The 25,009-nt window shown below is 58.0% G+C and overlaps 1 protein-coding gene across 1 annotated transcript; it reads left to right on the top strand.

Annotated features, from left to right (window-relative positions):
• The first annotated feature begins 1,445 nt into the window (after positions 1 to 1,445).
• On the top strand, positions 1,446 to 24,261 carry LAPTM5 (lysosomal protein transmembrane 5). Its single transcript, XM_059690470.1, has 8 exons — positions 1,446 to 1,603; positions 15,010 to 15,103; positions 15,788 to 15,864; positions 17,185 to 17,313; positions 17,995 to 18,117; positions 19,875 to 19,970; positions 21,563 to 21,655; positions 22,894 to 24,261. The coding sequence occupies exons 1-8, from the start codon at positions 1,520 to 1,522 to the stop codon at positions 22,963 to 22,965; spliced, it is 768 nt and encodes a 255-aa protein (XP_059546453.1). The 5' UTR covers positions 1,446 to 1,519; the 3' UTR covers positions 22,966 to 24,261.
• Positions 24,262 to 25,009: the final 748 nt, after the last annotated feature.

Consider the following 25,009-nt stretch of genomic DNA (forward strand, 5'->3'; position numbering starts at 1 on the left):
CTCCTTCCTCACTTCCAGACACTCTGGTCCCCGTGCTCTTGGGCAAAGTAGGACTTTTCTTGCTGTGTTGGCTGCCCAGCCAGAAGGGGCCAGGACCTGAACCTGGGCCGTGAACCTTGGAGTCCACGTGCTTAACCATTACACTGTACCACCTTCCTACAATATCTCGTGTCAGCAAAGCCTACGATGAAAAATGTGCAGGCTTGAGAGCGAAGTAGGGAAGGGATCTGCAGGAGCCCCGAGCTGGCAGACGCCCTTGGCCTCGGTGGCAAGCAGAAAGTTTTGGTCAAGTCCACCAGACGAGTTTTATGGACCCAGCAGAGAAACTCCTGTCCAGGGAGGGAAGCTTAGAGACCGTTCATAACCCCTCCTGAGGCAGAAATGATGGGCGGCCGTAGTGGCTAATCCCAACTCCATGATCTCCTGTGTGGGCGGGGCTTCGTGGTAGGTCCTGCAGGGTTCTCCACCAGAAGTCTTACTTTGCAAGTGAGCTCAGCATCTGGGCAGAGCAGACTCCCTTCCGGCATCTTGCAAGTGCCCCCTATTCCCTTCCCTTATTGTGATATGGATCATTTATCATCCGAGAGGGAGTATAAATCCCAGTGTTGCTTCCCTGAAGTCATGGTTTATTAATTTCAACCTTTTCAAAGAGTGAGGTGAAAAAATCATCCCTGATTGCATGTGATCACGGGGGCCTTGAGCCCACAAGGGGGTGGGCTGGCTGAGGTGTCCCTAATTGCTGTGAGGCCTTACTAACCCAGCCGTAGGAAGAGCCTAGCTCCAGGGCCTGACACCCAGGGGGAAGATTTGCTTAGTAATTATTCTTCTGCTCGGGTTTGGACATGGCTCAGGAGGAGCACGCCTCTCTCTGAGGGTGCAGGGAGGCTGGAGGGGCAGCCTCTGGAACAGTGAGCTCTGGTCCAAGTGTCCATCCCACCACCCGCTCCTGTGTGACTGTGGACAAATCACTTCCCATCTCTGTGCCCCAGGTTCCTCATCTGTAAAACAAGGATAATAGAGCACCTCCTTCCAAGGGCGGAGGTGAGGGCGAAAGGATTAACCCGGGCGCAGGCTTGGAGCAGGCAGGGATGAGTAGATAATAGTTACTTTTGCAGCCAGCATGAACGACTGTGTGACTTTAGGTGAATGCCTGACCTCTCTGGACCTCTGTCTCTCTGTCTGGAAATGGGCTTGGCGACAATTCCTGCTCCTGAGGGTGGCGGTGAGCACCCAGCACACGGGACGGGCGAAGCGGCTCGAAAAGGTAGGCAGGTGCGGACAGTGCAGGGTCTGCCCTTCCCGGGAAGCCCCCTCTGGGAGTGGCAGGGGCCAGCTGCCTCCCCTCCCAGGCGGGCTGTGGCCCTTCCCAGCGGCCCCGCCCCATTGTGACAGCGGGGGCCCCTGCCTGTCTGAGGGGCAGGAAGGAAGTGAGGAGGGCAGCGCAGCTTCCCCTTTTCTGTCCTGCCCCGGGAGCTGGGCTTCTTCCCCTCAGTGCCTCGGAGGAGGGGACAGCGGCACCATGGCCCCCAGCACGGCCGTCCGCCAGACTTGCTGCTGCTTCAACGTCCGCATCGCCACCACCGCCCTGGCCATCTACCACGTGGTGAGTGTGGGCAGGCCCAGGGCGGCCGAGGGAGTGTGTGTGTGTGTGTGTGGAGCGGGGGGCTGGTCTCCTGAGCCCTCCAGCTGGACAGCCACTGACGGCAGCTGCTCACCACCTTTCTGTGGGCTCCTGCTTGGGTGTCAGCCTCCCTCCCTGCCCAGGGGGGGAAGGGGACCCTGTCGCAGCCGCCCGAGCAGAGCAGTGGTGGAAGGAGGGGTCCTTGTCACCAGATAACGTAACTCACCTTCTCTCCGAAGCTCGGTCCCTCCCGCTGTAAAATGGGACAGGAAAGCAGCCGCCAGGTCGACCGGGTGCGAACGGAACCCCAGAAGGGAAAGTGCTTTGGGAGCCAGGACTCTTGGGAGAAGCGGGGGCTGGGAGTGCTGCCAGGACGTGGGCCAGGCACAGGCATGGCCCGCTCTTCCCCGCCACCCGGCTAACCAGCGGGAATCTCTCTTTGTGCTCCTCGTGGGAGGAAGGAAGGAGTCCTCTTAGTTCACAGCTCGGCCAGCCACGGCCTTCTCCTCAGGAAACTTGAGGCCTTGTGCTAACAAACAGGGGGCTTGCGGGCGCAGTCTCTCGGCGGGGGGGGGGGGGGGGGGGGCATCCCGAGGGGGGAGCAGGCCCTGCGGTTCCACTTTGGAGGCTGGTGTGCACCTGCCCGGTGTGGAGCCTTGACTCTGGGGGAGTCAGAGCCCCCGGGGCCAGAGGCCCCCCATCTTAGTGGCTGAGGTCTGGGGCTCCGTTCTGTCCTATCCAGACCCCTCCCCCTCCCCCTCTCCTCTCCCTCCTCCGCCCCACAGCTCCAAGCCATGCCCAGCCCCCCAGGCCCAGGCGCCTTCCTCCCAGGGTGACTCATGGCCAGTGGGGAACAGTCTCTCAGGAGCCTTGGAAGGGCTTCCTCAAAACCAGCCGCACCCGCACCCGCACCGCAGGCTGAGGTGGGCTGCTCTGCCCTCAGGCCTGGCTGCCCCGCTTCCTGTTGAGGCGGGCAGGCCGGGCGGGCGCAGGAGCCCAGCCTGGGAGGGGTGATGATGCTCTTCAGTGCACACGGCCTCTGGATCCAGGTTTCTGGGTGCAAGTCCTGGCCCCCCGACTTGCTGGCTGTGCAGCCTGGGGCTGCCTGCTTAACCTCATGGGACTTCAGGTTCCTCCTCCAATGAATGGCCATCACAGCCACCTCTGGGCGGCCAGGCCGCTTGGGAGGGGCAGAGTGTTATCTCCAGGCCAGTGCTGCCTTGTGAGCAGGGTGTCAGACGGGGAGTGTGCTGCCCGCGCACCTGCAGTCAAGCCGCAGCCCCCAGACGCTGGCTTGGGGAGGCGCGCTGAGGTCGCCCTGCCTGGCTTCTGCCAACGCAAGAGTGATTCTGAGCGAAGTGCCTGGCAGCCTGGCTGTCCCCGCACCGAGTCCTATGGCCCCTTCAGCTCTGAGGTTGGGCAGATCCCTGTGGTTCCGCGGGGGAGGCCCCGTGGAAGGCAGCCCCTGACCCTCACCCCGGCTCTGCCACGGACCGGCTGTGTGACCCTGGACAAGCTTCTCTCCAGGCTCAGCTTCCCTTTGTCCAATGAAGGGTGTGCAGGGGGTGCGGACTGGCTCGAGGTCTCAAACGCCAGCGCCTCCGGGGCCAGGCAGGTCATGGGAGTGCATGTCTGGGGGGGGGGGGGGGCTGGGCCCTGCTCCGGGTCCACGCTGGCAGCTGCTCTCTGTTTCCGCCGATTGTTGCCATGAAGGAATGTGGCCCTGGCGGGGGCTCTCCTGATGTTTAGAGAAGCAGGGAGCACAGCTTTGATGTCTTATCTTCTGATGGTGCCATGTTGGTGACTGCTTCGAGGTAAAAAGAAAAACAATCCCCGTGCAGGCCAAGCCGAACCCACCTGCAGGCCGCCTGGGCAGGAACAAACTCTGGGCTCTGCGATCTCAGGGTTTCTTCTGAGGTCCTCACCTGTACATGACGTCAGTGACATGACATACGTGACATTAAGTAATATCAGTGCCTGCCCACGGAGCAGGATGATCTGCGGGCAAACGATCAGGGAAGACCTCTGGGAGGTGGTGTCATTGGCAGAGGCACATAGAGTTCAGTTGTGGGGGGTAGGGGTTGGGGAGAAGGGGTGTGCCGAGCTGTGGAGGCTGAAGGACAGAGGCTTGTGCAGGCGACACTACACAGACCAACCTGGCAGCTTCAGGTGGGGGAGCAGGAGGTAGGAGGGGCTGGGAGTGACAGCGAAAGAGTCTGGACTTTCACTGCTGATATTTGGGGCTGGAGAACTCTTGGTTGTGGGGACTGAACTGTCTGTTGTCAGATGTTTAGCCGTATCCATGGCCACTGCCCACAGGATGCCAATAGCACCCTCCAGTTTTTAACCAAAAATATTTCCCAACGTTGCCAATGTCCTCTCAGTTGAGAAACACTTTATGTGTGAGACACGGGGAGCCATGGGGTGTTCTAGAGTAGGAGGGATGAGTAGAAGCCTGGAAACCGTATGTCAGGCTCGAGCAGCCGTCTCTGGGCTGCGGTCCTTAGTGGATTCCAGTGGGAGGGGGTGTCCTCCTCCTGCCCCCTCTGTGACAGGGACGGGGTGTCTCCTGGACCCAGCAGTCGGTGGCAGATGTGCTGTCAGGGCCTTGAACATCTGGATGGAAAAAGAGAAGCCGCCGCCCAGATGTGTCAACCACCAAGTTCGTCTTCATCTGGAGCCAGTCAAGGGTGACAACCCTGCGTATTGAGAGCTATTCGTAGAACTGGGCCCTCTGGGGAGGGTTAGATCGGGCCCTGGGTGCCTTGGGTCGGCGTTGCCCGCTATGGAGTCACAGGGAGCCTTATTACTGGAGGACCCTCCGGTGTCCGATGGCTGGCGGGCCTTCCCCAGGATTTCGCTGGGTTTGGGTGGAAGATTCACTGGGTCACAGATGATTTCTAACCCAGACTGCGCAGGTAGGGGAGTCAGAGGACTTGCTTAACGTGGCCACGTTGGTCCTGGCTTGTCTGGCAACCCCACACCCGGCCCAAGTCAATGGTCGGAGGTGGGGAGCCCTGGAAGATCCTTCTGCCCAGATGTATGGCCCTCCCTGACCTTGAGTTCCATTAGAAGTGCATTGGCTGGGGGAGAGCTCACACCTGCTGTGATTTCAAGGCTGTAGCAACAGGACAGGGCGAGGAGGGGAGGACGCGCTGGCCCTGGTCCTCTCTGGTGACAGGACTGTGAGCTCTGATGGGTCTCTGCTTTTCTCTGTTCTCCATCTGGCACCACGGGCATGACTGCTTTGAAAAAGAACCTTTTATTTTGGAATGGCTTGGGTTTACAGAGCAGTTTTGAACAGAGGATAGAGTTTGTGGGCACTCCACACCAGGTTTCCCTCGTTGCCAACGTCTTCCATTAAGAAGGCACGTTGGTCACAGGTGATGAGTTGGTACCGTCCCCTGTTATTCACTGAAGTCCGTCCTTTATTCAGATTCCCTCCGCTGTCCCACGATGCCCCCGTTCTGTTCTGGGGGCTCCTCCAGGCTCCCTTGTTGCATTTAGTCCTTCGGTTCCTCTTGGCTGAGACGGTGTCTCAGGTTTTCCTCGCTTGTGATGACCTTGACAGTGGTGAGGGGGCCTGGCCATGCTCTGTATCGAATATCCCTCAGAGGGACTCGCCTGACCGTTTTCGCGCGGCTGGACTTGAGGGACGTGTTCCTGTCAGGAAGGCCGCAGAGGTAAAGTGCCTTCTCAGCACATCATCGCATCACACCACTGTTGACCTTGATCACCGGCTGCGTGCTGGCAGCAGCCTTTTCCACGGTGAAGTTACTGTACCGCCCCCTCCCCCTCCGCCGCCCCGCTCTCGCTCTCGGGAAGGAAGTCACTGTGCACAGCCCACACTCCAGGAGGGGGAGGTGTGCTCCCCTCCCTGAGGGCAGAGTCGCTACATAAATTATTTTAAATTCCTCCTGGGACAGTTGTTAGCTCTCCTCGTTTATTATGTAAATAAAGGGCTGATTGATGTTTTTATCAGCAGGGCCTCCTGGCTATTTATTTTATACTTTGGGTTATAATCCAATGCTACCTTGTTTATTTGGTTGCTTGAGTGTACGGCTTTTTAAATTGGAAAAAGAAACTCAAGCAAGGCGGCCCCTGTTAGGCCAAGAGTCTCTAGTGAGTACAGATACATGTCTTCACTTTCCACGCTCGGCCCCAGGCCAGGGCCCAAACCGACTCATTCCTGGCCTCTGCCCTCAGGGCTTCTAGTCTGTCCCGGAAAAACTGTGACTGTGACTTTGACGGATGACAGCGCTGTAATGGGGTGCAGATGCGGGGTCCTAGCCCAGCCCCTGGTGGAGGCTGGCCTCCAGGAAAGGCTTCTTGGAGGAGGCCTGAGTGCTAAATCCCGCAGGACTTCGCTTGGGGAAGTTGGGGAAGAAAGGGTGTGCCAGGCGAGGGAACAGCCTGAGCAAAGGCTTGGAGGTGGGAGACCATGTGTTGCCGGGACCTTATCAAGCTGGGCTGGAGGGAGGGGTGGCTGTGAGGGGTGGTGGTGGGAAGCGGTGGGACTGGACCAAGGCCCTCGCTCCTTTCAGGCTTCATAGCTAAAATGGTGGACCTCTGCTTGGCCCAATGCTCCCATTTTACAGATGAGCAAACAGAGGTTCTCTGTTCTTGTACCAGGTCCCCGGGGAGATGTGTGTGTGTGAGCAGGGCCTTGCTCCGGGCTGCCACGACTGGCACGCAGGTGTGTGGGATAAGCCAGACAGTGAACAAATGAACTCTTTACCTGGCTCACGGGCCAGGGGTGGCCAAGTATTTGGATGCCCTTCATTTCTTCTTTATGGTCCAGCTCACAGGAAGCTTCTTCCTCCAGGAAGCCTCTCCCCCGCCCCCCCGCCCCCGCCCCGAATTTTTTCTTCTTTGAATTCCAGGGGCTCCTCTCGGTTCCACTTTGAGATAGAAGAGATCACAGACTTGTCTGCATCACTTGCTCTCGATGTGACCTTGAGCAGGCAGGCGTCTTTGCTGGCTGGGCCTCAGTTTCCTCATCCATTAAATGGGGCTAGTAGTCCCTGTCTCCAGGGTAACCGTTTCAAGGTATTGAGCTGATGTGGCCCCACTGGAGTGGGCGGCGGGAGCTGGCAGGCAAGTGCCCAGAGCTGTTGGTCAGAGCAGACCACGGAGGCCGCGCTCCTTTTCAAACCTCAGCTGCTGGGGCCTTAAAATAGGCCCCAACGGCCAGACGTGAAAGCCCCAGCGCAGGCTCTGTTCCATTCTTTGCCTTCACGCCCGATGCCCCCGTGCGGGGCACAGAAGCCTCCACACCTGATGTCCCCATGTGGGGCGAGAGGCCTGGCTCTCTGGGCCCTTCCTGCAGGGGTGGGGAGGCGGGGCGGTATGGTGCGGGATGGGGTCTCTGCCTCTCCCCAGCACCATGGCTGAGGAAACAAGCTGTGCTCCTCATCTCAGGGGTGTGCACCCCACCGTCCAGCTTATAAAACGTTGGAGGCCCACTGGGTGGCTGGGCCCGCTAGGCCAATGGGAGAGGCACGCAGGGCCCGCTGTGGGCAAAGGGGGCTCTTCGTGCTGCACCAGGTCTGCTGGGCTGAGTGACGATGCCAGTCACCTGTGTGAGGTGAGCCAGGCTGCCCAGACCCCAGCCTGGGCCTCATCCTCTCCCCAGCGTCCTGGTTCTCAGGCCCAAAGGAAGGGCAGGAAGAGGTTCTGGGAATGGCAGGCGGTGGTGGTCCCAGTCGCCGGGGGTGGCCTTGGTTGGAGGGACTCACCGCTGTCAGAAGGCCTCCGCTGCGGGAGGCACCAGCCTGGGAGAGGTTCCTCCTGATGCAGGGGCCGGGGCCGGCTCGGACTGGCCTGCGGCCGGAGGGCAGGGCTGGGGGGCCGCGGTTTCTCAGTCACCACCCTGTCCCCGAGCTCCCAGGAAGTGAGGCTGTCGTTTGCAGTGGGGGCAGTGGTCTGGAACTAGGACTTGGCTCTGAGGTCACAATGAGGCCTGTGTTGGTCTCCCAGGGGACCCTGCCTTGACGGAGGGGGAAGGGGGGCACAGAAGGCCCAGTGAGGCGTGCAGCTGAACAGGGAGCTGTGCAGAGAGAGCCTGCTGGCTCCCCGCCCTTCCAGTCCTCAGCCCGCGCCGGGGCCAGTGTGTCCCTTCCAGCCTCAGTTTCCTCCCCTGTCACATGGGGCTCAGTGACCATGACCTGCAGAGCCGTTCGGAGACTCCAAAGAAAGCAGGTGGCCGACACACCTGGCACCTACTGAGCGCCCCGGAATGGCAGCTGCCACCAGAGCCCCCACTTGACAGAGGCGGAAACTGAGGCTCAGAGAGGCCGGGCTCTTCTGCGGCTCCAGACTGTGCTGGCGGAGGGGTCAGGGTGGGGGAGCATCAGCTGTAATGTCCGGGAGCCTTGTCCCAATCGCTGTTTTCTCTGAAACAATCTTTACTGAAGTGCAGCTGACATGCGTATGACATTGGCTTCGGGCATTCAGCGAGTGTCTCTGCACGGCTGTGCCCATGATGCCGTCACCGCCAGGTGTCTGGCAACCGGCGGCCTGTCACCGAGCGGAGTGATGGCGATGGTGCGACTGCATTCCCTGCGCCCCACACCACGGCCCCGCGGCCCGTTCGGTTTACAGCTGGGAGTCTGCGCCTCTTGTTCAGGGAACCTTGCTCTTACTAACACGGAGCCCTCAGGGGAAGACATGTCTCCGTTCCCCCTGCAAAATGCGGGCAAATAGTCCTGACAGCAGAACCTGCCTCCCAGGAGAGGCGGGGGCGGAGCGCGGGTGTCGGCGTTCAGCGGAGGACCTGTCCTCCCCTAAATGCTCAGCTGGGAGAGCGATGCTTATCGTCTGGGGGCGGTTTGCTCTGAATGGGAACAGGGAAGTCATGGCTCACCATTAGATAGACCGCGGGGTGCGGGCCACTTCCCTAGAAACCGAGAAGAGGAGGAGGACGGGGCTCAGGTCAGGCCCCTGCGTGGCGGCCATAGAAGGAGATTTGTTGACCTACTCTCCGCCCGAGCATGTGGAGGCCCCTGGAAGTTACTGGGCCGGGAACTTGACCCTCTGCGTCCGTTCCTTGCCATTTTGCCTTCTTTCATCGGGGCAGGTCCGGAAGGGCAGAGGCCAAGGGCAGAAAGCATGCCTTCCCTCTGTTCTGCCGACGCGGGGACTGCGGCCCAGGGGAGCAGAGCGGCAGGTGGAGGGGACGGAGATGGGAGGACAGTAGGCGGCAGCCTGGAGAGGAGCGGGCTCTGGGCAGGTGGGGTGGCCGCTCTTGGAGGGGGTGTCGCGATGGTATCTGGGCTGCTGGGGATGTGGTTGCGGAGATAATGCTGCAGGGGAATGGCCCCCACCCCGTGCCCCCTGATTAGCTGCGACAGGAAGTATGGGGTGGGGGCGGGGAGCTTCCTCCTGCCGCTGACGCATCTGGTTCTCTTCTCCTCCTTCCAGAAAACTTGGGGCGGGGGGTGCCCAGGGAACACAGGGTGAGCCTGGGAGGTTGAGAAGACTGAGCTTCAGGCTGAGGTTGACAACAGTAATGATGAGGCCTCATCGTGCAGGAGCCCTTCAGCCCCCAGGCCTCCCAGGGAGGGTCAGGCTGAGGACAGGAAAGGGTGTGCCCTGGGGGCCCGGCTTGCAGGCTGTGTTATCAGTGGGGGACGTGTGGAGGACAAGCCTGGCCTGACTTCGCTCTCTTCGTGGGAAAGTGGGGGGACTATCGACCTCACAGACCTGTTCGGAGGAGGCAGAGAAGTTCACGGACGGGTTTGTGCCCTCGAACTGCTGGCACACGGCAGGGGCCCACTGAGGGTTGTCTCTGTCAAGTTTAGCCCCTGAAATCTCAGAGGGGGTGTCTCTGTCTGCTTCTGAAAGGCTGGCTTCTGCGCCCCCAGAAGGTCCAAGAGAGTGGGCCCACCTTCTAGAGAAGGAAGTGGCATTTGAACCCCAACTGAAGGGGTCCAGTGTCCCCATCGTCTTCATCACCGCCCCCATGTCACATGGCAAGGCCGTGTGTGTGTGTGTGTGTGTGTGTGTGTGTGTGTGTGTGTGTGTGAGATCATTGCAGTTAATCGCCACCTACCGGCGTCACCTTATCACCACCACCGTGGCCACATCCACTGTCACCTCTATAATCACCGCTCACATGATCGTTGCTGTTACCACCATACCAAACCCAGCGACACGCAAGCCCGTCCCCACCTCCCAGCACGGTCACCACTGCCGGCCCCACCCGACCACACTTCTTCCACTACATTCGGCTGTGGCCTCGCCTCCTCACGGCTGTGGCCACGTTCAGGAGTGCCCCGTCCCCCCGCAGCCCGATTGCCCTCTCCTCCTTCGAACCCCTGTGTTGCAGCCGAAGCCCTTGGTTGCTTCTCAGCCACCAGGGAGACAGACAAGCGTGCCCTGGCGTGCTGGCCACTTGCCCACGGCTCCGCTTGGGGAAGTTGCGCTTGTGACTGAGAAAGAAGGAGCAGGGTGGGGGTGGGAGTGGGAACAGAAACCAGGGAGAAGCAGAGAGAAGAGGTAAAAAGGGGAATGGAGAGCGGGGGCGGCAGTGAGGGCGGTTGGCCACGGCCAGGACTGACTCAGTCACGCAGCCTGAGCCCTGACGAGGCCCCAGGAAGAGGGAGGCTGGTCCTGGCCCTGCAGCAGACTTCTGCGTGACCGTGGGCTGCTGGCTACTTCTCTCTGAGCTCCGTCTCCCCACCGGTACCATCTCAGGGAAGAGGCATTCCGGCCCAGTCCCCTGGACCTGCACTGCCAGGCTCCAGGCCTTTGCACATGCTAGTCCCTCTTCCTTTCCCTGCGGGAAAACGGCTCCTTATCCTTCAGGAGCATGCTCAAGTTTTTCCTGTTGGTGAAGCCCTCCCAGATAGCGGTGATCACTCCTTCATCAGGGACCCCAACCCCTGTGTGTTCCTTGTCATGGCTCTGAACACACTGGTCACTTATCAGGTTCCCCCGGGGATTGTGACACCTGCCAACCAGGGTTGTGGCTTACCCAGGGCCTGGGCGTGGTCTGTGCTCAGAGAGAATTTACTGGAAGGGAAAGAATGAAAACCCACACGAGCTAATGAACACTGACCCGCGTAGGGAGTGCTGACTCTGTGCCAGCTGCCATTCGACCTGATAGTAGCCTTACAAGGGCAGGTCCGGTTATTACACCCATTTCCCAGATGAGGAGACTGAGGCTCAGAGAGGTTAGTGGCTTCCTTAAGGGCCTAGAACTCAGCTTAGGCCCAGGACCATCTGATTGCAGCACCCAGTTCTTAACCACATGATTTCCCCATGTAGAACTGAAGAATAGTGAGAGGGAAGATGCTATAATGGAGGAACAGTGGGTGAGGGAATGCTGCCTGCCTGGGCTTTGTAGGAGAAGCCCTGTTCCAGGAAGGTGTGGGTCACAGCCCAGCCAGGCCCTCAGAGCTCAGGGAGAGGGCAGTGCTGTGTCCAGGTGGAAACCGGGTGAGGGTAGCAGGCATGGAGGGAGGTGAGCAGAGCGGAGGGCCTGGGAAATCTGGGCTCCTGGGTTTTCCAGGCCGCTCCCAGCAAATGCTGTAGGTAAGCCAGGTACTTTTCCGAAACTGCAAACGACTTGGTTCCAGGCTTGGGTGGAGCAGTGAGGGCGGTCAGATGAGCAGCGAGCAGCTCTGGGCTGGAGCCTGGGTGTGATGCACCACAATTTGCAGAAGTTCCACTGCCCTGACTCTCTTGTGTTCAGTCGCCCCAGTGGCCCTGACTCTGCTCGTTGACCGGAGGGGAACACCGAGGCCAGGGAGGAGCCAGGACCTGGCTAGGGCAGGAGAGCAGCAAGGCAGTGGGGGAGGCCCCCCTGTCGTGCTCTAGCTGCTGTGTCCTGAGCTCTGAGTCTCCGGGGCTGGGCGAGGATGGGCAGAGGGTTGGTGGCACCTGGGGCTGGGCCCCGGAGCAGCCACTTGGCCCTGAGGGAGCCCTGGGCCCTGGGAGCACAGGTACCAGGGTTCAAATCCCCGCTGGGCTGCATGACCCAGAGCATGTGATTTCTCTTCTCGGAGCCTCCACTTCCTCTTCTGTAACGCTGGGAAAATGTTGCCCTTCTTGCAGCGTTTGGCAGTTTGTGGTGCAAACCTGTGAGCACGGATCTGAGCATACCAGTAGTTGCTCAATAAATGTCAAGTTCTCTCTATCCCTTCTAGGTTGCGGAGTCTCCTCTCTTTCTCCCGGGTTGGGGACGGGTGCTTTTGTTGAAGGCTAGGGGTCCACGGAGGGTCTGAGTCAGGCCCTCAGGTTGCTTGGCTCTGTGACCTGGGGCTGGTTCTTGCCTTTCGGAGCCTCAGGGTTTTCATCTGGTGAAAGGGGACAGAATCCTCTCCTCCACCCACTGGGTTTTCCAGGCCGCTCCCAGCAAATGCTGTAGGTGAGCCAGGTACTCAGAGAGGCTAGGTGGCCTGCCCAAGGACACACGGCAAATGCCGCTCGTACTGGAATGCTGAGAAGGTGAAATGGGTGAAGATGGGGGGCGCACCATCTCGCAGGGTGCCCTGCTCTGGTGCTCGCTGCTGCGTCTTACACAAGCTGCGGGAGGGGGAGGGGACTCCAGAAGGAAGAGGAGACAGGCATCCCTCTCTGACTCCACTGAGGCGCTGACCTGGGTGAGGGGACGGGGAGCAGGCCTCGCAGAGCCAGAGGCGGGGGATGCTGGGAGGACCATGGAGAGGGGGTGAGAATCAAACCCTTCAGCCTCGGTGTGAATCCTGGCCTTCCAGATGACAAGCTGGGAAGCCTGGGACCTCTCTGAGCCTCACCGTCCTCATCTTTGAAACGGGGGGGGGGGGGGGGGGGGAGGATTAGGCATCGTCCCTTCACTGGGATGGTGTGAGTGGCCCACAGTGGATGGAGTCAGGTTGTACAAACGTCCCTCCCTTACCTCCGGGAGGGGTGATTGGGGTGCTAATGGCAGGATTGCAGGCCTGGTGGGGAGGCACCAGGACAGCACTGGGAGACTTGGACTTCAGTTCCTTCTGTCCCCAACTTGCTGTGTGTCCTTGGGCAGGCCACCTGGCCTCTCTGAGTTCATAAAACAAGCAGGGGGAGCTTATAAAATAAGTGGACCAGGCTCTTGCCAACACCTGGAGGCTGAGATGGTCTGATTCTGAGCTTCGTTCCAGATCTCAGACAAGCCTGGGTTCTCGGGACTTCGAAAAGCCTCGTGTGCCGCACCTGGGTGGGGGACGGTGTCTTCTGTGGAAAGTTAGGGGCCTTTCTAAGCCCAGCTGTGAGTCATCTGTGCTCTGCCTGCACGCGCCCAGGGCTGGGGGGCTCTGCTTGCACCTCACGGGGCCCTGTTCCCTGCTCTGTCCTAGACCGAGCTGTCGTCTGCCTCCCTTTCTCTTTCTTTCATTGAAGGTGAAACTGGGAGGAGAGGGGCTGAGGAAGCAGCGTTTCTCTCTCGGGGCTGTTTCTGATGGGTGCCAGCCGCAGGCCCCGCCATGTCTGCCTTCCGCTCTGGGCTGCTCTCACCTTCCTGGGGAGACAAAGCCGCTTTGGTGACCCGGGTGGAGGGGCAGCTGGAGCGAGCTCCCGGCCGGCCCCTGGCCCCCGCTCCTGGTGCTGCCTGACCGACCCTGTAAGCTCACATGCGTCCCTGAGAAATCAGCCCAGAGCAGGCGATGTTTGCCGAGCCCCCAGCTCAGTTCTTTGCAAACACAATGCACTGTTTTCCTTCCTGGACCCGGGGATTGCCATTTGCCCATGAGAAAGCGGAGAGGTGAAGTGACTTGCCCAAGGTCACACAGGGACCTGGATTCAGGCCCATCTCTGTCTCGCTCTGGAGTCCAGCTCTGCTTTACTCCTCTGTGCTGGCCCTTCCTGCCCCACTGAACAGGATGTAACATGGCAGAGAGACCCACCGAGACCTGCTGAGCTAAAATAACCACAGTCAGCCAGGGGGAAACAGATGGTGGTGTCGGGTTGCCTGTCAGCTGAGCATGAGCTGCCAGGGCAGGGCTGCCTAGAAGCCGATCTAAACATAGGCCATATCAATAGAGGTAGGACACCGACTGCGCGGAGGAGATCGTCTTGTTCTCGCTGTGGGGGGATGGTGCCAGAGGATGGTGTGAGTGGTGGGGGCAGGGCAGAGGCCTGCCGCAAGGACGCAGAGGGAACATGCTGAGTTCCCCGTGGCTGGGAGCATTTGAATAGAGGCTGTGCCGCCGGGATTCCTGCGTTGGAAGGTGGAGGCCATGGGCAAGGGGACCCCCAAGGGCCTTTCAAATTGCAGTCTTGTGGCTGGACTTCCTCAGTTGCTTGGGCCACCTCAATACTCACGCCCAGCAGATGTGCCCTTCTCCATTATTCTCTGCTGGGGTCCCCTGAGGGGATGGGGTTCATTAGTCCGTCCATCCAGCCATCCAGTCATCTATTCATTTATTCCCCAAATAAAACAGCCAGAGCAGTGAACAGGAGAGACACAGCAGCCTATATCCAATGGGGATAACCATAATAATGATAGAAAACAGACTAAGTGCTTGTGATCCGCCAGCTCTGTGAGTGAATTACATCCCATTTGCCCCCCCTGCAACCCTGTGAGGCAGTTTTGTTCTTGTCCTCATTTGGCAGATGGGCCAGGAGGGATGGGTTTTGGGGGGTACCGCAGGGGGTTCATGGGTCAGATGCTCCCAGACCTGTGTTGATGACTCAGTGAACCTGAAACTCTCTGGTGCTCAGATGCTGAGACCAAGATCCCATGATGTCCAGTGCCTGTCGTTAGAAAAGACCCAGTCTCAGCCCCCACCTTCTCTCCAAGGCTGCCCTTCAATAGTCCCAGGTACCACTTTAATGAGAACATGGGTCTAAGGCAGCGGTTCTCAACCTCAAAGGGTCGAACGACCCTTTCACAGGGGTTGCCTAAGACCATCGGAAAACACATATATAATTACATATTGTTTTTGTGATTGATCACGATGCTTTAATTATGTTCAATTTGTAACAATGAAAATACATCCTGCATATCAGCTATTCACATTACGATTCATAACAGTAGCAAAATTACAGTTATGAAGTAGCAACAAAAATAATGTTATGGTTGGGGGTCACCACAACATGAGGAACTGTATTCAAGGCATTAGGAAGGTTGAGAACCACTGGTCTAAGGGCCTCCTACGGTAGCTGCGACAGTACCCGCCCTTTACAGAGGGGGAAACTGAGGCCCAGAGAGGTTACGTAACCTGCCCCAGCTCACTCAGCTGGGAAGAGGAAGAACATGGATCATGAGCTTGCACAGGCCGAGCTTTGAATCAGGATGCTCTACTGACCTGCCCCTCCATCTCCGCCGGGACCCTCCTCACAGGCCCGACTGCACACCCGTGAGGGGGGAGAGGCTGGAGGGGGAGCGGTGCAGACCCCGGCTGACTCCTGCTCTGTTCTGCCCCCAGATCATGAGTGTCTTGCTGTTCATCGAGCACTCCGTGGAGGTGGCCCACGGCAAAGCCGCTTGCAAATTCTCCCGGACGGGCTACCTCAGGATTGGTAGGTCCAGGGGACAAGCAGGGGAGCAGGGAAGGAGAGGGGATGGGGCCCTGGCAGGGGGCAGACTGGCTGGGGTTTGAGGCCTTGCCACTTCCCCTCTTTGAGCCTCAGATCTTTCATCTGCACATGGGGCTATTCCACCCGCCTGGCCCGGGTCCCCAGGTGTGGGCGCAGATAGAATGGCGCTTTGCAAACCTAACCAGCTTAGAAGGTGACAGCAGGACTCCCCTGCTTACACTGCCAACGGCTGCCCATCACACGAGAAGAAAAGCGTGAATACAGCCCCTGCCGGCCTGCTGGCCACAGGGGTCACTTGAATCTCCCTCCCGGCTTCCTCCAGGCTCCCCTGGCTCCCCGAGCCCCAGCTGCCCTGACCACACCTTGTCTCAGGCCCCTGCCTGAACGCCTTGTCACTCAGTTCACAGGCCACCCCCTCGAGGCCTTCCCAGTCCTCACCCTGGTTAAAGCAGACCCGGCCTGCCCGCCCCCACCTCAGCTGTGTCCCCTGAAATGCTATATTTGCATCTTTGTAGCCTCTTAAGACTGAGAGCTACTGAGGGTGAGGCCCGGGCTTCTTTGTTCACTGTCATGCTCCCACACCAATGGTTCCCAAAGTGTGGTCCTTGGAGCCCGGCGGGGTTCCCCGGGCACCTCCGGTCCCTCACTGCTCTCCTTGCCTCTCAGCTGACCTGATCTCCAGCTTCCTGCTCATCGCCATGCTCTTTGTCATCAGTGTGAGCCTGCTGGTCGGTGTGGTCAAGGTGAGAGCCCTGTTGGGGAGGGGGCATGGGGGCGGGGACCAGGACTTGGGGAGCCCCAGCTGCCCTCCTACTCTCTCCTAGCCACACCCACTGGGTGGGCAGAACTGGCTGCTGAGACGTGGGAGGTGGGTATTTTGGGAGACCCCACCTATACCCTAGAAATCTTCACTGGTGACCCACATCCTTTTATAATGCAAATGGAGGCAGGGAATTTCAGCAGAGAAAAGAGGAAGAGTGGTTTGGAGGAGTGAGGAGCGGGAGAATGCAAAGAGGAGCCAAGGCAGAGGGGAGGGTGTGGACGCGGCCAGCTCAGTTCCATCAGGGAGTGGATGAGACAGCGAGGCTGTGGCTCAGCCTCCTGCAAAGAGGAACCTGCTGCCCCTCAGCCCCAGGGAGGCGGAAGCCGGACCGGAAGCAGGGCCTTCCTGGGCAGACAGTGGCCTGGCACCCTCAGGGTAGGACAGGGAGCCACGGTGTGGTGCCAGGTTGGAATGCTCCCACCTTGCATGAGGCGTCACCTTCGCCCCCTGGCTAATGCCAGCTCCCAGCCCTGCACCCCAGGGATGGGCTCCCCCTTGTGCAGGGTGGTGCCCGGGGGGTTATGCAGAAAGGCAAAGGGCCCGGTGACAAGAAGGGACCAGGTCGTCCCCGGAGGCTCTGAGACTCAGCCTGGGCTGCTTTGGCCACCTCCTGAGCGATTGTAGACAACCACACGAGAAACCAAAAACCACCTTTTCTGTGATCTTGTCCCACCTGTGGCTTCCGAGGTGGTCCAGGCCCCACAAAGGTCACTGCTTTCAGTTGAAGGAGAGGGAGCTCAGCCTCCGCCTTCCTGGGCTCCCACCATGGCTGAGCGGCCCCAGGAGCGCCTGCCCAGGAAGGCCTTTACCCCCTCAGGGCCTTCGTGCAGGCTGGCTCCTCTGCCTCCACTACCCTCCCCCTTTCCGTCCTTTCACATCTACCTGGTGCCCCCTCCTCCAGGAAGTCCTCTCTGATCCCTTCTCATCTATGAAATGGCCCATCCTGGTTGAGTTCCTGAAGGGGAATTGAGTCGAACCTGCTCCTAGCACCCCTGGGGCACTTCCCTCTGTAGGTGGGGACTGTTCTGTGTGTCCTGGACTCCAAGGCTCCTTGCATTCAGGGCCAGGGTCTTGCCTTCTCCCCATCCCCAGAGCGTCACTCAGGGGACAGCACCTGGAGTCACGGGGGATGGAAGAACTTGGGATGGGAGGGAGCTGCCGTGAGTGGGCGCACAGGGACACCAGGCTGCTCGGGGAAGTGTGCAAGGGACGCCCTGACCGCGCTGGGCCCGCCTTTCAGAACCGAGAGAAGTACCTGCTACCCTTCATGTCCCTGCAAATCATGGACTACCTGCTGTGCCTGTTCACCTTGCTGGGCTCCTACGTGGAGCTGCCTGCCTACCTCAAGTTTGTTTCCCGGAGCCAGGCTGTGAGTACCCAGCCCCAACCTCAGCTCGCCCAGCCTGGGGAGGCGGGAGGGGCTTAGGCAGAGACGGGGAGCCCCCGGAACCCCTTCCTAGTTGGTGACCTTCAGCAAGTCCCTGAGAAGAGCATCCCAGAGTTCCTCGTTCTGTGCAATGGATCTGGGATTCCCATCTGCTCACTAAGCCCAGGCAGCACTGACTGAGGAAAGTGTACCGAGGGTGCCAGCCAGGCTGCGTCCACAGCAGGGGAAAGGGCGCAGCCCCCCTTCAGCCCGGCCCGGCCTTGTCCCTCCTTGTAGCCATGTTCTAAAGAGAGAGGACGACGGTTAGAGCCACGCTGAGCACACACAGCGGGATACCCCTGATGGCTGGCGCCACTCACTGAGGTGGCTCCCCAAAGCTGCTTTCCACGCTTTCCCTGCAACACTGGGGGGCTGTGCTGTGGAAGAGCCCTGGAAAGGGGACCAGGACCCTGGCTCTGGTCCCAGTGTCTGCCACCTGCCCCTGGCACGCACATCTGAGCAATGGGCATCCCTTTCTGTCTGGGTACAGTGGACTAGCGGCTGCTGTACTCTGTAGCCGAGACAGTCTCTTGGGCCGAGGGCCCTCCACGTGCCCCAGAGGTCCGGGGCCTCTGGTTGGGGGTTAACTGCGGCCTGTCTTCCTCCTTGGCTCTGTCCCCTAAGAGCCCCTCCAAGGTCCCAGTGATGACCCTGCAGCTGCTGGACTTCTGCCTGAGCATCCTCACTCTCTGCAGCTCCTACATGGAAGTGCCCACCTATCTCAACTTCAAGTCCATGAACCACATGGTAAGTCCGGGCCCAGGGCCCACGCCCCTCGCTGGCTGTGTGGCCTTGAGCACGTTGCTTCCCCCCTCTGTGCCTCAGGGCTTAGGCTGGGCTGGGCTCCCGAGAAGTGGAGCGTGGGAGGAGAGTTCTTTTACGGGTGATTTACTGAGGGGTAGTGCTCGGGAAGAACCTAGAAAAGGAGAGGGAGGCAGGGTAGACCAGGGAAGCAGCCAGGCAGCCATGTGGCTTTAGGAGCAGAGGGAGCCCTGCAGTGTGCATTGCACCACAGAAGTAACACAATCTTTTTATTATCGCCTGACCAGTTCTCCCCAAACACAGCCACTTAAAACAAGAGCCGCTCGTTATCTCACTCAGCTGCTGGGGATCAGGACTTTGGGAGGGGCTTAGCTGGGCTGTTCAGATTCAGGGTCTCCCATGAGGTCCCAACCGGGATGGGGATGGGGCTGCAGACGATGAGGGCTTGGCTAGGTCTGAAGGATCCCCCCCAAAGATGGCTTACTCATGTGTCTGTCAGCCATTTGCCTCCATCCCGCAGCCTGTGTCCCATGGATAAGGCGCTTGAACATCCTCATGGCATGGCTGCTGCCTCTCTCTCCCCTGTGAGTGTCCCAGGGGCAGAGCAAGGAGAACACTGCTGTCTCGGAGGTCACCCTCACCTCTGCCACCTTCTGTTTTCTGAGAGAAGGGAGGCCCTAGGTCTGGCCCACACTCGAGGGAGGGGAAATGAGCTCCGAGTTTTGAAGGGGGGAGTGTCAATGACTGTGTGCACACATGTGCAAACGCCATAGAGTAAGCATGTCAAACTCAAAGGCTAACACGGGCCAAAGAAACAAGGTGTAAGTTTATGTGGGCCGCAAAACAACAAAAGCTTCAATTTTCATAGAAACGTAGGTTCATTTCGATAGAGACATGCTGAACACAAAGGGCTGAAATAAACGAGTCATCGTCAACATAAAACAATAGAACATTTTAATAAAAATTAATATTTTTTCTTGAACATGAACTTACCAGACACTGACTGACTGCACAAATTAACCTATTTTTCTTGTTCTCTGAAAGCGAAATATTTCCTGTTGCGCACACCAAACAAATCAGTACAAGACTAATGACGCGGCCATCGGCTGCTAAAATATTCGCTGCTGGTATTAGTGGAGAGAAATGGTGCGCCTGTGCGTAAGGCGCGTAAGAGAAATGAATGCAACACGATTACAGTCATCAGTCATTAGCGAACGTTGTAGCTCGTTATTAATAATTACGTATAACAGGATATTGTAAAAATTAAGTTATGAAGTTTTTATTAAAATGTTTCTTATGTACCGTTACATTGGCTGGGCCGCAAAAATACTCGTTGTGGGCCGCGAGTTTGACATGCTTGCTGTAGAGGCTTATCCCACTGTGATCAGCAGCCTGGCACCAGTTAGTCCTGCTGTGAGCTGCCCCTAGGGGAGGGGGCGATTCAGGATTAGGTGGTTCTATCAGCCAAGACTGCTCTAGAGAAGGGCACGCCCACCGCCAGCAGGGGTGGGGGTGCACCGCCAGGTAAGGGCCAGCTGGGCGGGCAGGGGCTGCATCTGCTTCTCTTGGTTTGCTCCCCTGTCACAGGGGCTGATGGTGAGTAGCACCTGCCTCTCAGGGTCCCTGCAGGACCAGCCAGGGGAATGGCTGTGCCACACGTGTTCCTGCGTGTGCGGCGAGCAGGTTTGCGGTTCCTCCACGTGTGGCCGGAGGCACTGACATGGCCCCCACATCTGTTGCAGAATTACCTCCCCAGCCAGGAGGGAATGGCTTATAACCAGTTCGTCAAGATGATGATCATCTTCTCCGTCGCCTTCATCACCGTCCTCATCCTGAAGGTGAGCAGCGCCTGCTCCGCGGCTCTGGGAGGGGCGGCGAGGCCGGGGGACTGTTTGGAGGCGGGGAGGGAAGTTGGGGTGGTCAGACCAGAGGACAGAGTCCAGTTCAGGTCCCAGTCCCTAGAGAGATGGTGGCCACCAGGAGGATGGAGAGGCAAGAAAACTCTGCCATCTGAGGGGGTCATGGAAACCAGGGCGATTTCTTTGGAGAAGAGATGGCTCCAGGGGCACATGATCGCAGTCTCCAGATTCTCAAAGGACGCTCACGGGGACTCTGGAGGCCGCACTGTGGCCTGAAGCCACGGGGAGGCTGACGTTGACTCAACGTCAAAGGGCTTTCAAAAGCGTTCTGATCGGATGGTGAAAGTAACACACACTCAGCGAAGGAACTGGGAAGCTGAGGATGAGCAGGAAGAAGACGAGCGGCCCCTCGTCACGCTCAGGGCCAGCCCCGCGTGACCGGCGTTCCCTCCCTGCCTTTGCTGTGGGTGGGTGTGAGCAGACGTCGCTGCCCCTGTCATCAGAGGCCCCGAGCATCTGGGGCCTCACCTAATCCCACCTGGAGACAGAACTGCCCTCCTGTCACCTCTCCTCAAAGTCCAAGCGCATGAGTGATGCACCGAGAACCTTCCGGAAGGCTCGGAGGAACCAGTGTGGGGGTTTACCACTTCCCAAACCCCACCATACAACCCCGTCCCTCACCCCTCGCCTCCTTGGATGGGGGTTCTCTCTGGGCCCCCTCACTCTGCCTCACTGACCTCCCTCCACTTACATGATTTTTCCCTGGCCCTTCATACTTCTTTTTTTTTTTTTTGCCATTGATATTTTTTAAGAGAGAGTGGAAGGGAGGGAGGGAGGCGAGTAGAGAGAAGCATTGATGAGAGAGGTACATTGATTGGTTGCCTCCCGCACACTCTCTGACCAGGGTGAGGGCATGCATATTTCATTCTTTTGTAATTCATTTCCTTGATTTGTGCCTCCTCTAAGTCCCCATCATGAGACTCCAGGAAGCAGGCGACTTTCCAGCCGACAGGACCCTTTCTCCTTCCTCAGGAGGCAGAGAGGGAATTGCTGGCCGCTGTGCCTTGCTTATGCCCCTGGAACGTCTCTCCCCACCCTGGGAATCATCTCCCCAGGCCTTCCTTCCACTGCTGAGAGAAAGCACCGGCTTACCACACCTGAGAGGGAGACACCCCTGCACGTATAAGTTTCTGCACTTACAAACATGGGATGCTATGCTTACACTGGTTTGTCATCTGCTTGGCCATCTCAGGAGGCAGTGAGCTCCCAGGCCCCCGGGGTGAACAGGGGGGTCTGCAGGATATTGGCAGGGGGTTTGAGGGTGGCTCAGCAGCTTCCCAAAAACCCCTTCCTACGCTGAGTCTGTGGGGTAGTGACAAGGGGGACACCTGGAGTACTTAGGACTGGCAGGTGAAGGCCCCCTCAACCAGAGAGGGGTCTGAGCAGCAGCAGCAGGATGCTGCCTTCTGGGGTGAGCTGGGGCTCCCCAGGAAGCGCCCGGCACCTGTCTCAGGCCTGCTGGGGCAGTGAGGAGGGCCAGCATCACACAGCCTGACCTGGGCCTTTTCCAGGTCTACATGTTCAAGTGCGTGTGGCGATGCTACAAACTCATCAAATGCATGAACTCGGCCGAGGAGAAGAGCAGCTCCAAGATGCTGCCGAAGGTGAGCCTGGGGGGTTCCGGGAGTGTTGGCTCTGCCACCCACTGTCATATGGGGAGGTCTCTCTCCCTTGCTGTGCCTCAGTTTCTCCACTTGTAAGATGAGGGCTGGCCCAGAAGAACTCTGAAGATCTTTGGTAATCCAGGGTTCTTTCGTGCAGGCACGCATCCAGTACTTCCTGCCTCTTACTCTTTGTTGGCCTCCTATTCAGCCCCGGGGGTACCAAGAAAACTAAGACGCCACCCCATTCGAGAGGAGGGTATAGTCCAGAGTGAATCTAGACGCAGAAATCTGATTGCAGCTCAGTGTGGTGTACAGGGGCCATGGGAGCAGGGGAGGCGGCTGGTCTCGTCTGGGGTGTCAGGGAAGCTTCCTGGAGGAGGGGACATTTGACCAAGTCTTAGACTGTCAATGGGTTCAGGTTAGCTGGGAAAGGTGCCCTTCGCAACAGCTGGTAGGAGAAATGATGGGAAAAGGACAGCTGGTTTAAATGACTTGTGGCTCACTTTCCGCATCTGTAAAATGGGCATTGTACTAGTCATGACTTTTTTTGGTTACAAGTGGCAGAAAGCCAACGTAATCTGACTTAAAAAAGAAAACGTGTCAGTTCACAGAACTTGAAAGTCTCTTCCTCTGCTGTCCGCTCCTGGAGGTCAGGGCCCCCTTTCACCCAGGTCTGTCTGGCTGAGTCCCGGCATGCAGATGCGATCTGATCCTTCCCATCTTTTGAATCTCCTTTCCTCAGTGCGGGCTCCATTTTCAGGCAGCGCTTTCCTCATGGTGGCAAAATCGCTGCCAAAATCCCCAGGCTGACATCCCATCCATTCGGCAACCCCCAGCAGAAAGGCAGTCCCAGAAGCAGGTTAGATTGGACCAGCTTGGGGCACAAGCCTATGCCCAAACCAGTGATGATACACAGCATGGGGGATGAAATCCTAGTTTGAGGGGCCCCGTCCAGGTCATTTGTCCACCCGCTCCATCTGAGGGATGGGGCCAATCCTTCTGGAAGCAGATGGATGAGAACGTTTTCCCAGGGAAAATGTGTGTGTCGTCCAACATGCAGGGGAGGGGGCTTGATGCAGAGACAAGCCTGTTCACCACAGGAGCAGAAATGGCACCTGTGGGGTGCATGCCAGGCCCGGCACATAGTAGGTCCACCAGGTGCGCCAGCCACGGCACCCTTTGGTCAGAGGTGTGGTTCCTTCTGGCCGGTCCTCAGCCCTCATCTTTGTCCCTCCCAGGTGGTCCTGCCGTCCTACGAGGAAGCTGTGTCTCTGCCCCCCAAGACGCCGCCCCCCTACTCCGAGGTGTGACGGCGCCAGGCCCAGTCCTGGCGCTGGGAGGGGCGGAGCTGCCTCGCAATCCGCTCCTTCTTCGCTTTGGTGGCCCCTGTGCCTGGGAGAGCCACCCAGCCGACTTCGGGACAATCTGCTTGTGTACCCCTCGCTGGCCTGCTGTTCCCGTGGGGCCTGGGAGATGCTCACAATGGGGTCAACCCTTTAGGCTAAAGGACTCCTTGGGTCTCTCAGAGATTCGCTCTAACAACACTTGGCTTATTTTGATGTTTGTTTAAACAAGTGGTCATTCTAAATTCGTTGAGTTTGGTTAAATAACTTTCAGCTTGACCAGCGTAACCAAGTGGCTGACGAATGAAAACACACACACTTGTCAGTTCAGTAAAATAATTTGGTCAAACAGCAACAGTCTGTCGCACTGATTTGTAAGTAGTCAGTTCACACAGCAATTTCCTGAAGTAATCATCAATTAGCCCCCCGCTGCCCCCCGCCCAAATCCATATGTTCAATTTCTTCAAATAGCTTGCTTAAATAATGATTGAGTCAGCTAACCCAGTCAATTTAGGATAGGGAATAACTTCAATAATAAAATGTCAGATAATCCAATCCAATCCAATAACTGGCTGCCCACTCTGGCCAATTCCGAGTGGCCGAATAATTGTTAATTCAAATGAAAATTCAGACAGTTGCCAAACCATCACTCAATAGCTAGTGCCAGGAAACAGCAGTAACTTTGGTCATCGGACAGTCCTTCGAACACACATTGTTTTGCTTAAGAGTTGTCATCGTCAACGATCAGTCACACGTGGTCAGGGCAGACACACAGCAGTGGGCTCCGTGAAATGGGTCGCCTCGACCACGGTCACCCCTAGTAACCAGCCACCAGTCCATTCCTCAGCTCAGTCCCTCCAACGCCAATCTGTTTGTAAGTGACCCGGTTCTGCCCGATGCTTGTGGTCAAGCAGAAATTCAGCCTCGAAATCAGGCAAATCCATTTGTTGGACTAAACCCACAGGTTAGTTCAGTCAAAACAAGCAAACCCTTGTGGGTGCAGACCGTGCCATGGGGGCTGGCGTTGGTGGTGCCGTAGGGAAGGTTTTGGCCCAACACCCCCTCTTTTGCTTGCTTCCCTGAGAACGGGGGTTCCCGAGGGAGCTGACCCAAAGGTGGAGATTGGGCCACAGGGGCAGGCTCTCGGGGTGTGTTGGGGGGTGCAGAGGAGAGGGCGGTGCAAGAGGCTCTGCGCCAACACCTCACCAAATTGCTTTGTGTGTGACTGGGAAGAAGTTCCAATAAAGCAGCAACATGCTTCTCTTGGGCTGATGTGGTTCCTCAAATACGGAGTAGGCGGGGCTCCATCACCCTCAACACACACACACACACACACACACACACACACACACACACACACACACACCTGTTCGGTCCAGAGACTCACGGGGAGCATGTCCAGCTGGGGAATGTCATGACTTGGCACTGTTTCCGATTACAAATCATGGGCCATGTAAACACCATGTTGTATCCCAGGTAAGGTGGGAACTCCACGCACCTGGAGAGCACCCACCCCAATCCAGATGCTCACTGGGGGTGTTGCGATGGGTCAGACTTGCCTCCAGTTACCCACAGTGTAGGGTGGATGATGACAGACCCATAACTAATTATAATAGTTGGAGGAACAGCCAAGACCATGACAGGGAAAGTCCGAGGGGAGTCAGGCAGTCAGAGAAGGCTTCCTGGAGGAAGCGTCACCAAGTTGAGTGAAGAATGAGTGGGCAGCAGTAAGCCAAGTGGGGCAGGATGCTCTAGGCCAGTGGTTCTCAACCTTCCTAATGCAGCGACCCTTTAATACAGTTCCTCATGCTGTGGTGACCCCCCAATTTCATGGTTACAAATTGAACAGAATTAAAGCATAGTGATTAATCACAAAAACAATATGTAATTATATATGTGTTTTCCGATGGTCTTAGGCGACCCCTGTGAAAGGGTTGTTCGACCCCCAAAAGGGGCGCGACCCACAGGTTGAGAACCACTGTTCTAGGCAAAAGTAGCAGGATACGGTTGG

This window comes from Myotis daubentonii, chromosome 3 (assembly GCF_963259705.1).
Source record: "Myotis daubentonii chromosome 3, mMyoDau2.1, whole genome shotgun sequence".
Taxonomy (NCBI): domain Eukaryota; kingdom Metazoa; phylum Chordata; class Mammalia; order Chiroptera; family Vespertilionidae; genus Myotis; species Myotis daubentonii.